The 16,424-nt window shown below is 40.7% G+C and overlaps 1 protein-coding gene across 1 annotated transcript in view; it reads right to left on the bottom strand.

Annotated features, from left to right (window-relative positions):
* Nucleotides 1–8,496: 8,496 nt before the first annotated feature.
* Nucleotides 8,497–16,424, bottom strand: part of LOC117951692 (alpha-1,6-mannosylglycoprotein 6-beta-N-acetylglucosaminyltransferase B-like) — a 117,102-nt gene continuing 109,174 nt past the window's right edge. Inside the window, exons 15-17 of the mRNA XM_034883522.1 lie at nt 15,111–15,185; nt 10,364–10,647; nt 8,497–9,619 (exon numbers count right to left, since the gene is read on the bottom strand). Of these exons, the coding sequence (XP_034739413.1) occupies nt 9,421–9,619; nt 10,364–10,647; nt 15,111–15,185 (558 nt within the window). The 3' untranslated portion in view covers nt 8,497–9,420. The remainder of the gene's footprint in view (nt 9,620–10,363; nt 10,648–15,110; nt 15,186–16,424) is intronic.

Genomic DNA, 16,424 nt, shown 5'->3' with positions numbered 1-16,424 from the left:
AAATGTTGATAAAAACAGCTGGAGGACTGAAAAGCCAAACAAGATCTTACTGGTGTTTAAATGTTTTGTCAGCTAGGAGAGGGATCAACTTTCAGGAAAAATCTAAGACTAATAAAGAACAACTTGATTTTTAACAGAACAAAAGTAAAAGTCAAAAAATAAGAAAAACAAACAACTATAAAAAACTAATTGGATATTAGCGCAGCACAGGTCCCCCAATTATCCCTTCAGAATGTCCTTAACTCATAAAAAGTGATATTATTGTCCGGTATATACCTAAATGCCTAGAGACTAGAATGTATATGCTGTATGGAAAATAAATATAAATATATTTGCTTATAATTTATATTGGCTTACTGTGTCCCTAGGGGCATCTTGTTGCTTCCGAGCAATCTCCTTGTATCCATCTGTCCTGTCATGGAGAGATGTTCAGTACATAGCTGACTGGGCTATTTTTGTCAATCACACATCTCCTGAGGTTTACATGGCTATGCTTTTATTTTTAAGTTACATTAACAGTGTACACTATGTATTTTTTTCAGATTCAACATGGCAAAACAAGGCTACTATAATTGTCTACAGTGTGTGTTTGTTTCTAGCCTGACTGCTCCAACATAATCCACCACTTTTCTGTCCATGTTGCCTTGGGCTGATCAAAGCTCCTTTTTGCTGTAGAGGAGTCCCCCGGGTCTACTCTACTCTTAAATAATTACCCCCCCCCCCCCCCACACACACACACACACACACACATACACACACACACTTTGTGATTCATTACATAATTAAAACCCACATCTATTTTTTTGAGCGGCACACATGAAAACATGTCTGGCTGCAGTGTTTCATAAACCAGAAGTCACTACTCAAAATAGGTCATAAACATGCTTTAAGCTTGCATGTAAAATGTTATAAGAAGAAAAAGCATTACCTGGTTAGAACAATCCCTTGAGCTTCTACACTCATGTTCTCGAACTTCCATTTCATAGTTTTTAAAAACTCTTCTTGTAAATCCTCTTACCCTGTCCATCTGGGATGTTCACTACATTTCCTACACGTCTTCATACTTAAAAGACAGACTACTGTAGAATTTGCCCATGACTCCCAAAACAACATATACTGTATGACCGTTCTATTTAACGGTTGGAAACAGTCACAGTTTTAAACACTATTTAAGTGAAACGGAACCACTTAGTTTGGGGTTAAAATGGTTATGTCTGTTATATGGACCTTGGCACTCTTTATACCACTTCCTTTTTTGTTCTAGTCATAACTACTACAGCCACTAGTGGTCATTTTTACAGCTACACAAAGTTGTGAATGTTATTTAAATAAACAGACAGCCCCACTTACTAGTTTGAATCTGTCGGCACTATGTCCTAAGATAGTCCTCCCTGTATGTCACCTAGCAGCAGCAGGGCTGCGTCAGGCGCGACGCAGCCAGTCTGTAGCCGGCCTTAGGGCGGATTTCTTTGGGTCTGACTCTTTGAACACTTCAGTTTACTATTGTTTATATGATGGGCTCCCTCTAGGTAATTGCCACTTTCTGTCTTTCTTTATTGTTTACTTGCTGTCTGGCTTGTTTGCTTTCTTGTCATGTGATCTGGTCAGCGTGTGAAGTGACAGGCATTCTAGGATGATTCCGACATCAGACAGGAGGCGTTGGATGCATGTTAAAAGACACTCTCTCTCCCATCCTTTTCAAAAGGGGTCTTTTCATCTCCTCAGCCCTCCTGCAGAGCACCCTCACTGGGCAGAGGGCAGCTCATGGCCAGCCTCTTTTCCGGTTCTCTCAGCTGGTTTGCGGTCTTTTATCATCCTTTCTCTCTGGGTTTCTGCCTTTTTTGTGTTTTAAAGCAATTATTCTTTTGCTTTAAAACAAGATAAGAAAAAAGAGACAATAAGCAAACAATGCTTCTTAAATCCTCACTGGTGACTGATTGGACCCTCCGTTTAAATTTGAAATGCATTTGTTTAGATGCTTTTCAGAGGGCACATTTAACAAGGCTTCCCTTTTCTCAGATTGTGTTGTGACAAATTGCTACAATGATGCATTAGAAACACAGAAACTGTGTTTACAAGGAAAAGCGTTGTGTGGCTTTTATTGCTTTTGGACTGACAGTTTTTGTGTGCTAGTTCATCTCTAAATTCACTTTTGAGAATTTTTGAATATAGGCAGGTTTCTAAAAATGGTTGTCAAATTGAAAATGCGCTGCAACATTATCGGAGTTGATGAGACCAGCCTGTTATGCTCCTAGCCGTTCTGTGAGCTCTAGACAAAGTCTTGTCGACAAAGAGGCTTTAATTTCCCCTTTGACAGATTGCTATATTAAACAACACAAATGTCCCTTATAAGATTAACAGGAACCTGTGGTTGTCGGCCTTTTAAGAGTTGAAAAGCTCCACAATTACTTGTAGAGAGAATGAAGGACAATTGGGGAGTTATTTTTGTGTGGCACATTCTGAGAGTGATAGACTCTCAGGCTCTCCCCTAATATATCCAGGGCTAACTTTTTCAACTAGTGGCACGGCTGAGGTAGTTTTTGGTCTTCTAGTTATGATAGGGCTCATGAAGATCCAGATTTACTGTTTTGTTTTAAGACCACTTTTTTCCTAGACCGGGTAAACCCCTGCCACTGTTGATTTTGTCCTGCAGCTCGGTCTGGAAACCTGCACGTTTATTTCTCCTACTTCAGTTCACAGTTTTGCAGGAACCAACCTGCCTTATCTACCTGGCGCTAACACAATGACGATGGAGAAGCAACCAAGCAACGCATTCAATAGCGGCCACCGAACACCACCAAAGTGCAGAAACTGCAACCCGTTGATGCCGCTGTTGCTTCTACGTTACCCAAATTGTTGGTCTGATTGGTTGAAGGACTCTCCAATGCCGTACAGAGTAATTTGAACTAGGCCCGTTGGTCATGGAAAATACAAAGCAGAAACCCCGGACCAATTCTCACCTAGTGTGCCTAGTTCATTTTAATGGTGTTTGTGCCTTTTAAAGAACACTTCCTGAAGGTTGCCCTTTAGCAAAAAATTTAATTTATCACTTTATGACCCCATGTACCACATTTTATCAAGACTACCACTGTTGGAAGACTTTTTTTAAAACCAGTCTTCTCACTTTTTCACTCTGACTCGTTCTCTACCTCATTACTGCAGCACCCGGAGGGGATCCTTATCAGTTTGAGCCAGCCTCCCCCAGGCCAGTTATGAAATAGGTTGGAGAGAAGGAGAGCAGACATAGAGATGAAGGGATGATAGAAGAAGAGTTGGAAAGAGGAGTATAGTGTAGAGAGGCATAGGTGATGAGGAAACATGGTTAGAGAAGAGAAAAAGAGTGGAGAGGGTGTGCAAGAGAACAAAGACGGAAGACATGCATGCAAATCCACAAACGCACACACGTTATCTAAACAGCTTATTCTTAAAGAGTGCTTTGAGCCACACACAGCCTGGCTTCTTATACTAAAGGAAATGAAAAAAAAGGGAGGTGTAGGAGGGGGCGAGGGAATTTCTTTCAACCGCTCACCTAGGGCATCTGTCATTGATTTGCAGTTCTTTTGGAGGGTCTCTTTTATTTATGCACAACTATATTTATTCGGGCTCACATTGGGGCTCAGGTGGAGTCAGCCAATTACTTATGCATTATTGACGAGGACGCTCTTGTGGCTCCGATCTCCAGCTCTCCTTATTCCCTCCTTTCTTTTCCATTTCTTGTCTTTTTTCACCCTCCTCTATTTTCTCTTCTAATTCCCTCATAGCTTACCCCCACCTTTCATTTTCCCTTCTTTGCTCCCTCATGTCCTCTCTTGCTTTGTTTTTTCTCTCTCTATCCAAGTAACTATATCTGGAGGCATTGTCCTACTGACCAAAGATAAATCATACATCTTACGATATTAAAGTTAAACAGCGATTCATTCATACATACAAAAGGCTACATATTTAGATTTTTGTATTGTTTTAAATTGATATCATGCTATTATATAAAAACACATTATCTCTTCACCACTATGGTCTGCAAAGGTTGAACCCTGCTAATCTTAAGTATTGACATGTTAGGGGAGATTTCTTTCCAGAGAGAGAAAGAGACTGAGAATGCAGCACAGCTGAGGCGAACAGAAAACAGGCTTCACACCTTGATGTGAAAAGCCCAGCGGAGATCTGACCGCATGACTAAAGACGTACGATGCATCCTCCTCCTCCTCTCCCACTTGAAAAGGATGTAAGCTTCCTTTAAGAGCTGCACCAGGAAACATGAAAAAGTACTACAAAGAGATGAGTGTTTGTCTCCACATCTGTAGGCGAGCTTGCATTTAAAAATTCAATGGAAAGCTTCCACGCATCAACACAGTGGGAGATATGTGACTATGCATGAACTGTACATATAAATTAAAACGCACACATATACACTCAAACACACCTATAGTTGTTGGCCTATAATTCAAGTCTGAATGGGGACAGCACAATTGTCTGAAGAAAAAAAAGCAGGGAAAGATAGCCACACATGCAGTAGAAGCAAAAAGTGCAAACAAAGTTTACGTCAGAAAAACTATTGTGCCAAAGTTTTGGCGGGCTAATTGTCCCTCTGAGAGCCCTTAGAAAAATGAAACAGAACCCAATCAAAAGACAGCAAGGAAAAAAGAGTTTGGATGTGGGTTGAAGGCTTGTGTGTTTAGAGTGTGTGTACAGATGAGTGTATCTAGTGAGTGGTTTTAACAGACTTTCCATGAGAAAGATGTAAAGTGTGTGTGTGTGTGTGTGTGTGTGTGTGCATGTCTGTCTGTGTATGTTCTGTGTGTGTGTGGGTGTCCATGTGGGCAGGCTACTGTGGCCACACGTCTACGCGTTTGTCAATTTTAAGCTAAGGAACAGCAGATTCTGACAAACACGTTTCCTGTGAGATACACTGTATATTTATCTTCACTGGCTCAGTAATTATTCAGCTGTGTACATCAATATGTTACAAACTGATTATTTTTTGTTTGAGCAGCATATTAATTAGCTGGATTCAAATTCCTTAACAGCTGACAGACCAAATAGGACTGATAACAAGCTCATTAATGTCGCTTTGTTGATACAGTCGCCCACACAGCCCGGACACAGTGAAAACAGACACAAACAAAAAGAATGTGGACAGAATAGTCCTAGTACATTTATTCCAGTATTTAAGTATACTTTTGAGGTACAGTATATTGTACGTATATTTTTTATGCTCTATTTAAAATAGGATAATATGCAGTCAAGTTAAGGTCCCACTTGTATTTAAGATTAGCTCCCCCAGCAACCACACTGAACTTCTACTTAGAAAAATGCATCAGTAGTAATAGTCCAACGTAGGTCAAGATGTAACGACCTATGCCTGCACAATGCATACTTTAGTTTTGATACTTGCAGAACATTTAGCTGAACACTTACCAGTACCTTCTCAAGATCCACAAAACCAATGTAGACTGGTCTGGCATAATCCCAGGCTCCCTACAGGATCCGTGTGAGAAATATTAGCTCATCCGTTGTTCCAAGACCAGGACAGAATCCGCATTGTTCCTCTTCAAGCCGAGTTTTGACTATTGGCTAAACCCTCCATTCCAGCACCTTGGAGTAGACTTTACCAGGGAGGCTGAGAAGTGTGATACCCCTGTAATTGGCACACACACAGTCTGGTCCCCCTTTTTGAAGAGGGGAACCACCACCTCAGTCTGCCACTCCTTAGGCACAGTCTCAAACTTCCCCCGCAATGTTGAAGAGGCGTGTCAACCAAGTCATCCCCTCCACACCCAGAGCTCTCAGCATTTCTGGACGGATCTCATCAGGCCCTGCGGCTTTGCCAGTGTGAAGTTGTTTGACTACCTCAGCGACTTCCACCAGGGAAAATTGACAAAAATCCCCATCATTCTCCAGCTCAGCAACTGACATTGAGGACGTATAGCCTTCAGTCACAATTAATAAATAAATAAAAAAATAAAAGGGAAGTGCAGCCCTTGGAAACATTCCCCGTCTTTTTTTTGGGGGGCGGGGGCTTTTATGTGTTAAGTTTGAAAGTCACCCTGAGAGCAGTTTGAGACTTTCAGAGAGAGCTGGAAAGCTCTGAGTTTATAGGCTCAAAATATTATCTGATGGTTGCAATGAAACTAATACTTAGCTTCAACTATTCTACACTTCAATGGTTCAGTTTAATGTGCCTCCAGCTACAGTATCACACAGACTCTACATGCAGAAGCCAAAACTAAGACCATGAACTTGGTCTCCTATGGATTACATTCATGCCATGTCAGCAATTTCTATCCATTGTAAAGCAGGAAGTTCAATTCATATAGTGCAGTTAGAAGTAAAGGTGTGGAGGTCAGGGAGGTGCATGCACACAGTAAGCATTTCATTTCTGCTCAAGTCCTGTATCATACTGAAGGCCAACATTTTTTTAATGTTTAACCATGTTGACAATCTTTCCTTAACCTTAAAGGAGAATTCCAGCCAATTTATATGTTAATCTTGATTGTTAGAAATACGCGAGTACTTTCAAATGAAAAAAGCCCGACCTGAATCGGTGCAGGCTACACAGAGCAGCTGCAGCTACATGTACAAGCTTCCACTGAGCTAAAACGGCAGTTAACGGGGCAAGTTTTAGAGTGCCTTTGTGCCTCTTAACCAACGCACAATGCAATTAATATGTCTGTACAACATGAACAGAGGCCTTGTGAAACATCAAGATTTGTTTCCATTCAGACATCGTCTAAATTCATCTACCCTGTCTAGATCTTGCCTATGGGTAGCTTGCTTGCCTGGTTAGCTGCTAGCTGTTAGTTGCTATTAATAAGTGTGTTCAGCCAGGCTTTTATGAAAATTGCAACGCAGCAGTTCCATGTGTATTTGTAGCTCATCCATTTTGTGAGTGATCAATCTCTTTGTGGGAGCCACAATATGTTGTTTATGATCTCATTTATTGATTATTGTGTTATGCGCTAATATTGCAGGTGGTGGGCGTTTTCGTGATGGTTTGAGCGGAAGTGATATATTTGTTTGCTTCACCTGTGCACCTGGTTCTTTGGGCTTTAACGGAGAGGGGGTGAAACTGGGAGCGAACACTTCTGTTGACCGCACCGCGCACAATTCAGCACGCAGGATTACGCAATTATTTCTACTCACCAGTTAACAATTACATAAGGTAACAGCAGTGCTAAGTGTATTGTACATATGGAAGAATAAGAAAATTAAATCATTGGAATACGTTAATGAGCGCGTAACATGTGTGCATCTCTCAGTACAGTACAGCCGCAACACTGTTGTTGGTGAGTAGGAGGCTTGGCAGTGTCGATGGTAGATGGTGTAGATTCCTTAGCCGGGCAGGCAGTCTTCGTCCTTGCCTTCCTCGCCTCCCGCACCGACAATAATCCAGAGCGCCGGGGGGTGTAGTGGGTGTTCTGCCTTCACGGCGACAAATTGTGGTTTATATCCTCCTCAAAAATAGGTAATTGAACACTTTAGTGGTTAGGACCATATAGTAACGTAACTACATGGAAACAGTCTTAATATGCATGTGGCTTGCACAGTAATAACGTTACTGCCAGCGGTAGCTCGCGCTTAGAGCAGCTGCCTCATCTGCCTGTTGCACCTCTCTGTCTGGTTCTTTCCAACTCTTGTGAGGAGAGTTCTTTGTCTGTATTTTGGGGTTTGAATAAATAAGGACGACCATCAAACTCAAAATGCTCTTCCGTGTGTTGTATATCTGCTATATTCTCTTAGTTATGTTGGTACCACTTTTAAACAAACCAGGGTGTCTGTTCACTCACTGCAAGCCCTACTGAATGTCTCAGGGGAACTCAAGTGTAGAGGCCAGTGTGAAAATATAGTGTGAAAGGACTACAGCTAACCTGAGAGGCTGGAGATTATAACAGGGCATTTGTAATATCATGATAATACTCTTTCATAATCTAAACAGCATGCTGGAGCTAAATCCAATATTTACTCTCTTTTAGCTCTGTTTTTGGTCTCCACTAAGAATGCTTTTGTACTCTTAAGCTCTTGTCACTGAACCATAATCCACGTTGTTACAGCTGTTCTTTGATTTTGCAGTTCACATGTGCTCAAACATGATGTCATCAGTTTTTTTTGTTTAAATTTTTAATTCTGTATTTAATTTGGTGCTGAAAGTTTCTCTAAACTTCCTTTTTTAGCGATACAAGTGATTTCCTATTTCCCAGAAGGCCTCTGGACAGCCTAAAGAGTATTAAAAACGTAAAGTAAATGTACATTTTTGCCTATCAGCAAAATACTGGCTGTTCATCTAAAATTTGGCCTGTGCTGGTTGTTGCCTCCATGTGAAAAAAAAATCAAAGCTTTCTCCCTTCAGTCGGATTGATGGAAACGCAGATGAATGGGAATGGTGGGATGATTGTAGTTCATGGGTGTAGGAGCAAGAAGAGCAGAAACATGCCAACCTAAAAAAATATGGGAAAGAACCGAGTGAAGAACTGACACACCATAAAAAAAACACCTTGATCCGTTCTGAATTTTTATTTTATTTTATGATTTTTTTTCCCACCATGAAGCCTGGAGGACTCTTTAAAAATCCACTTGAGAGCTCCAAAGGCTTATTTATTGAAAAATATTCTTAAACCCTTTATTTTTCTCCTCTGTCCTCCTCCTTTCTTTTTGTGACAAGTCATGATTGCATTGACCGATGCTGGCTCAGACTAGGGGTTCAGTCTGATAAATTACTCTGTCCATCATTGGAGGACGGGAGTAAAAGCGAGGGAGATAACCTGGTTGTCCATCATCCTTTGTCCAAGCGCAGAGAGGAGATTGGATATTGACCCGAGGTTGCCTTCTCCAAGCCAAGATATTTGAAGACTCTGTCATGGAATGACACTATAGTCCCAATTCGGAGTTTCTCTGCAGTCACACGCCTTCCTCAAGTGATATTTTCCAACTTAAACACCTTATTTTTGGTGAGAAGCAGTTCCAAAAATGAAATGTTGTGTATTATATGACTGTTCAACCTCTTGTAGAAACTATCATCCTTTAATCAGAGGTGAAGATTTGTTGGCCTGGTGAGTGGTAAGCCAGCCTTTTACCCGGGTTATAATGACACCTGGTATAATTGGAGCTCTGGTCAATAAAGTCTACTGCTTTTTATGTTAAAAATCTCCAGCAAGTTACAGTATAACAGCTTTTATAACAACTTCAGTCAACCAAAGTCTCCACTTACATCCTGGCAGCTATTTGGGCCTACTTTCATCAAATCCATGCCTGTTCCTCATGTTTCTACATTTACTTTTTTTGGGGAAGCTACCTCTCTGCACCATTATTGTTTGTCACAGCTCTATACAGTTCTAACCTGTGGGGGCCTTCCAGTATCCATGTAACCCACCCCCACCGCCAATCTGTCTTTAATTGTTTTGTGTTCGTCTTTTACCTGTCCCATCATTATAGACAGTCTCTGCACAGCGCCACCTGGCCGTGGCGGAAGTCCCTGCAAGGGCAGAGACGTCTGTATTTGGGAGAGTATCCTGCACAGCTGAAGAGGAGGGGTTCCCGCTGGAGACCGCACTCCCGCCGCACCACCGAGAAGGCCGGAAGGATGTGGTTTATCTCAGAGTCTACCACCTCGCACTGCACCTCCAACCTGAGGGGTGAAACAGAGGAGCAGCTTTATGTAAAGGCTGTATGCAGCCTAAAATAACATTTCACAGGGTATAACAACAGAGAAGTGTTCTTGAAAGGCTAACTTAGAAAAAGAGTTATTTTTTATTTGAGTAAAAAGAAAGTGGAATTGGCATAACCTCAAAATAAATAAAAAGTAGAGACCGGAAAAGAGAGAGATTTCATCACACTACAGATGTCAATTTAAAAAGAGAATGACAAAATTTAATTAAGAAGTGACAAGTTGGAAGAAACTACAAGGCAGACGTGAGGTGTCAGTGTGAGAGAGTAGGAGTAAAAGAACAGAAGCAAAAGGAGAGTGGCAATGTAAACCGAGACGGGTGGAAAAGAAGTAAACACAAAAGATACTTGGAGGATGAAAGGAGCAAAGAATTGGGGGGGGGGCGGGGGGGAATGTTTGGAGGAGAGACTCAAACATCAGCAGGCTTTCTGTCTCGGAGATCCAGAAAAGGCATAAACCTACGTTTCTGGTTCAACTGCCTGGACCTGGTACAGTAAACTAAATAACTTCCCGGCGTTCTCAGTGTCAACTAAAATAAGAGAAGTTATCCGTCCGGGCAGTGCAAAAAATAGATGGTTTGATTAGATTCTATAACTTTGTGTCAATTGTCTCAATTTCTATAAACATTGGGTTGGCAAATAGCAGGTGTGTATGTGTACAACTTTCAGCCAGGTGGGCCACATGTAACCCAGGTGGATAACTTACCTGCGCAGGGCCTCCTTGTTGTTGATGAAGCGGAAGTGAGCGGGCTCACAGACCAAACCATCGGAATGGCATGCCTCCACACAGGACTGGCCCTCTTGAGATACGAGCACCCGAAGGGAGCTGAGAGGAGGCCAGGCAGGGGGAGCCGTCACATTGGACGCCCAGCCAAAGGCTGTGGAATTTGGCAGGGGCACAAACAGAGGACCTGTAATCCTGCTGCCACCAGCAGACCCCTGTCTGGAGATGTTAGCTGGCATGAAGGGAGGCTCAATGGCACAGAAGTCCTGCAGGTGAAAGACATGGTAATATTAGTTAGTGCATCGTATTATTGTGGTAGACTGTTGGAGGAATCCCTACAGTAAGAGTCTGTCTTTTATTATGTTAACAGGCAGAATAGTGAGGCAGCTCAGTCAAAAGCATATTAAAAGGACAATTTCACAGTTTTAAAGTCTGTCCTTAAACAATACTCACATGCCCATATGTTTATTCTCGCTGTAATCAGTTTTCTTTGGTTGTATTGGCTCTTAAAAGATCACTTCTGAATGTGAATTATTTTAAAGTGAAACAAATCCACTAATCACGTCCATGTCATCCTTCTGTGCAAAAATGCGTCACAAATTTTAAATTGTGACGCAATTTTTATTTGAAGCTAATATGAGGCTGCAGCAGTCTGAGTTTGTCAAATCAAGTGGGGATCTTCGCTCTGCCATGGTTCAGCAGGGAACCAAAAAGGGGGAATTGGTACTAAAAAGACACATTTTGGAGGATATTCACTTTAGACGACTAACTCAGACTTCTGAAACACCATTAGTTACAGCTAAATTTTAAATTGTGGTTTTGCATTAGGGCAACACTGTAGATGTACTGCTTTGTGATGTCGTTGTCTATGGGCGGATAGAGGGCTCTTCCACCTCCACCACCACCACAGCAGCTGCTGGCTATATTAAATATTGATAGCCTGTTTTATATCCTGCAGGAGGCTGCCGCCCACCTATTGTACTCTAATTCCTTCAAAATAGAGCAGGTTGTATCTTAAAATTGAGGACATAACATAAAATTAATATAGCAAGATAAGCTAAAAGATTTATTGTTTATTGTCTTTATTGCAAATAAGTGTTTATTGGCCCAGACCCGATGTTCAAAGGTCGTAGCTGATGTTACTCCAACACAACATTTGGTAATTAATGTTTGTTAACTGTTGGGGTGTAGGTGTACGCTAAGAAAAGCTCAAATAACAGCGATACTACATCTGCTTTTTTTTAACTTAGTTTGGATTCTGTGGTTACCAGGGTCACACGACAAGTTGTGGCGGCAATTAAAAAAAAAAGATCAACGACAATCTATTAATATAGCAGGAAGTGCAAGTTTACAAGAGCGGCAACGTCCCTCTCACTCTGTGCTGCTGCTACCTAAACAGGGGCGGTGCTGCTGACTGGAAACAAAGGAGGGGGAGACACAGAAGGAACTATACTAATGGTACAAATACTACTGTAATACCAATATTGTTGATTTATATAGCACCTTTGAACAAAAGGGCACTTAAAAGAGTTGAACTGTAGTGCTTTACAAAGAAGTGAATAAACAAATATAAAAACATCCAAGAAATTGTGAGGGAAACTAAAAGAAGTTGCTAATTTAGCCAGCCTAAGCTCCGTCAGCATGTCAGTGCTCCTTTAGTGCAGTATTTAAGTGAAATAAACACTAAAAGAAGGTTGACCAACTGTAATCACTGGTCTCTATGTTAAATCTGTTAACATAGTATTACACTTTCTCCTGTTTCTCTTTCAGCAGTAGAAATGCTGTAGTAGTGGTTTCCGTAACCAAACAGGCTGCCAGTCAGGAATAGATGAAGGGTTGTTGAGAGACACCTCTGCAGTTTGTCTGACATCTACTGTGGGATTATTAAAAAAATCTTTCATCCCTGTCCTCAATCATCATCATGCTTATCTTACTTATCCCTCCTCATTAGTGTCAGGAGACCTTCTGCTGTAGTGCCGGAAGGCAGATATGTGGTTTGTAATGAGAGTTAGCATGCAGATTAATCACAAGTATACATACGTGGAGCGCGCACGCACACACACACACACACAAACACCCACACACCCACACACACGCTAGGGTGTAGAAGTAGACAGACACAATATTCTGGGTGTAGAATTCACACACTTATGAATTATTGAGCATAGTTGCGAGCTCGAAAGCTGGTAAAAAGATTAAAGGAAAGAAAGAGAGAGAGAGAGAGATACATTTCTGTTGCCATGGTTACCAAACTGTTTGGCAACAAAGTGATGAGCTCTTGAGACACTTTCTAACTGCATTTACTGTGCTTTCACAGTGAAATGTTCAATTGAACTCCTGACACGAGACCAAGACCGTAAAATCTGTCCATTATTTCCTAAAATATGAGCGCAAGTCAACTGAGAGCACCAACGAAAAGCTAACGTTTGCTAGCTTGTAATGACGTTACATGTAACGTTAACGTTATGACCGATAACAAACAAGAACAAAACACATCCTCCAAACACGAAGATTAATCAACGTTACAAGGTTCAACCGGCACCATCAACCGGTAAGGTTAATTACAGGGAAAAAAAACTACCGTCGGTCTGAATGAATTGATGCGACGATGGAGGACGACTCTGCTATCAGCCATCTAACGTTAGAAGATTCAGATCTGCCGATTTTGCCACCGGACACTAACAGATGCAAGATCCAATATCCTGACCATGAGACTTCCCTTAAAGATAATAAGTCCTTTAAAACAAATGCCCTCCAGGACTCACCTGAGCGGATCATTGCAGATTTTACTATGAAAGGAAACTGTAGGGTCATAAGCAACCTGCTTTTCTTCACCCATCACCCTCCCGCTTGCCATGCAGCCTTTTGTGAAATCTTCACAATTTGACTCAATATGGCACAATTGGCTTTTTAAAAACAAAATTACTAAAAGCGGTATAGGGGGTAACGTTTATAACACTATTAAATCACTGTACATGGAAAATAAATGTGCAGTAAAAATTGGCTCCAAAAGAACAGAATTCTTTAAACAAGGGCATGGAGTGAGACATTGTTTAATACATCAATGAACTAGCAGCGATGTTAGAACAATCTGCAACCCCAGCTCTCACACTCCATGATACCAACATCAAGTTCCTGCTCTGTGCTGATGATCTAGTTGTGTTGTCACCAAGAGAAGAGGATTTACAACAGAGCATGTCTGGACTGACAGTAAATCTGAAAAAGACCAGTTTTATGGCATTTCAGAGGAGAGCCAGATCTCAGGGATAATAACTTCCCTCTGGGCAACACCAAGGTTCATATAATTACTTATGGGTTGAAATTAGTGTATTAGGGAGTTTCAACCTGGCCATAAACACACTGTGTAATGAAGCTTGGAGAGCTATGTATGCAATCAAATGCAAATTTGGAAAAACTAATTTCCCTGCAAAAATTTGGCTAAAAATCCATAATTCTCTGATTACACTTATAATGCCTTACAGAAGCAAAGTTTGGGGCCCAATTATGAAACCAGAATTTAAAATCTGGGATAAAACTCCCACTGAAAAATTACAATTGGAATTTTTTTAAATCATTCTAAAAGTTTGCCCAAACCCCCCCGAACAATGAACGTAGAGCAGAACTCGATATATTCCCTCTGAAAATTCAAATCCAAAAAAGGTCAATTCAATTTTGGCAGCATTTAAATCAAGCTGATAAAAATCCCACTGCATACAAAGCTTTCCTGAGCAACCAGCAGTGTTCAGATGTCCAACCCTGGACCAGCTGGCTTGGAGGTACACAGAGCTAAACGCAGTCCGTAGTAGACAGACAGGTAGAGAGAGAGAGACAGAGCCTCAGAGCCGCCCCGGACACAATCCTCAGTCTTCAATCAAATACAAGCTTTTCTGCTATCAATCCCTGAACAGAGATATCCAATTGGCTGAATATCTCAAAACAAAAAATCCAAAAGAAATACTATTTACTAATCTTAACAAAATACAGAGTCAGTGACCATGAGCTGGAAATTGAAAGTGGTTGACATTTTAAAATGTGGACACCAAGAGAGGAATCTGTCTGTACACATTGCCACCGTGATATGGGAATAGAATTACATTTCCTAGGTACATGTCCCAAATATGAAGACTTAAGATCCAAAAATTTCCAAAAATTCCAAAAACATATCCCAGGCTTCAATACCTACACTGAGGACAAAAAGATTCCTTTTAAAGATTATTTATTAAGGGAAGATAAAAGCATGGCATGGCTAGCAGCTGTCTTTTCCTGCCACAATACAAGGCTAAATAAATACAGAGTTTTTTACATTATTGTTATTTTTTTTATTGTTTCAATGTACCCTTTGAGGGACATACACATAATTTGCTTAGTATTGACAATTATATCAAGTATATCAAGTATCCTGTTTACTTGTATTATTATATCAGATGTTTTAGCCGTTGTTCTTTATATGTACTGTATGTTTATACGTACGCTTGTTCATTATTATGCTTTGGCAGCACGGATGTATTTTTTGTCATGCTAATAAAACATGAATGAAAAAAATTCAAATTGAAAAGAGAGAGAGAGAGAGAGAGAGAGAGAGAGATGAGCGAGCAAGAAAATGAGAGAGAGAGAGAAGAGATGAGAGGCGAGAGAAAGAGAGAAAAAAATAATAGAGAGTATCTCTGCATGTGTGTGTGTTTTGTTCAGTGGTCTGGGTACATGTGTCTTGACGTGGACTGGACCTCACCTGATGCTGTATGTAGGCATGCACTCTCTCCAGCATCCCCTCACAGGTGTATTCATAAGGCAGATATGGCTCAACCTGTAAATGAAACACAGGAGCACACAAACACTGTCCACACCCCATTATTATTTCCATATTTTGCACGTATCAAAAAGTACTTCTTGATGCCGTCATTTCATAGTTCACACTAATTGCAATAGATGTCTCTTCCCCTTGGTCATTTTAGCAGATAAATGTTTCTATTGTCAGATTTCTGCGGGGCCTAATCACAGTATGTCACTGCTCAGAAACTCATTAGACTTTATTTGCATACCAATAGATCATCCCCTGTTGTGATTTGCCGGTTTAATAACTAAAGCCCACTTTTGATTGGACTAATTAGAGATGAGTTGAGAAAAATGTCTGACACAAAACTTGATGAATGTAAAACTGTTCCAACCTTCAGTGCTTGCGTTAATACAAATTGAATTAGCTGATGTAAAAACTGCTTTATATTGTGGGAAATCTGCCACACTCTTTAAAATTGTCAATTAAAGCTCCACGATTGACTTATAAGAAGATGTTACAAAAGGGCAACAAATGGAAGACTTTTTTCTGTGTTTAAAGGCTAGCAACAGAGACTGAAGTGGCTAGTCTTAGTGCACTAACGCAAAAGACCTGCCTTTGTAAATTATACAAGACTCACTAAATTGCATTTCCAATCTAAAATCAAAGCAGTCGGATGTACAACCATGTGTGAAATCAGACTTGGCCAATTCCAAGTGAAAATCACTTAGAAGCAAGTATGCAGGGATGATGCAATTTAAAAAAGTTACGCACACTGCAAATCTGATCAAAGCCTTATGTTAATCTACTTTGTAAGCTGGAGCAGAAAGTAAACACTTGCTCTAGAGGGACACACATGCTCCAACAATCTACTGTAACAGAGTGCCTCCTACTTTTCTTTCTGTCACTTCTCTTTACTTAACCAGGCAAGGTGACTTACAGCCTGTTCTCATTTAAAGAAGCGGGCTTTAGAAGAATTTAACAGCAACTGTGCAAGCCACAGAAACGTATCACAAACCAAAGAAATTGCGGATTCCTCAACAAAAAAAAAGGTTTAACTACCAAACGTTTATACAGCATGGAATAATAAAACATTATTTAGCCAAAGATTGAGCAAAGGTCTTTCACTGCAAACAACAGATAAAAGGAATGAAGGGGAAAGACTCAAGGACAGAAAAGAGGAACATAGTAAGGAAAGGGAACAACAAAACCAAGGATGAGAAAGAAAGAAAGACGCAAGATAAAGAAAGGATTTATTGGAACCTGAGGACG

The sequence above is a fragment of the Etheostoma cragini genome, chromosome 2 (genome assembly GCF_013103735.1).
Source record: "Etheostoma cragini isolate CJK2018 chromosome 2, CSU_Ecrag_1.0, whole genome shotgun sequence".
NCBI lineage: Eukaryota > Metazoa > Chordata > Actinopteri > Perciformes > Percidae > Etheostoma > Etheostoma cragini.
The sequence above is the reverse complement of the archived record's forward strand: the minus strand, read 5'-3'. Positions and strand labels throughout refer to the sequence as shown.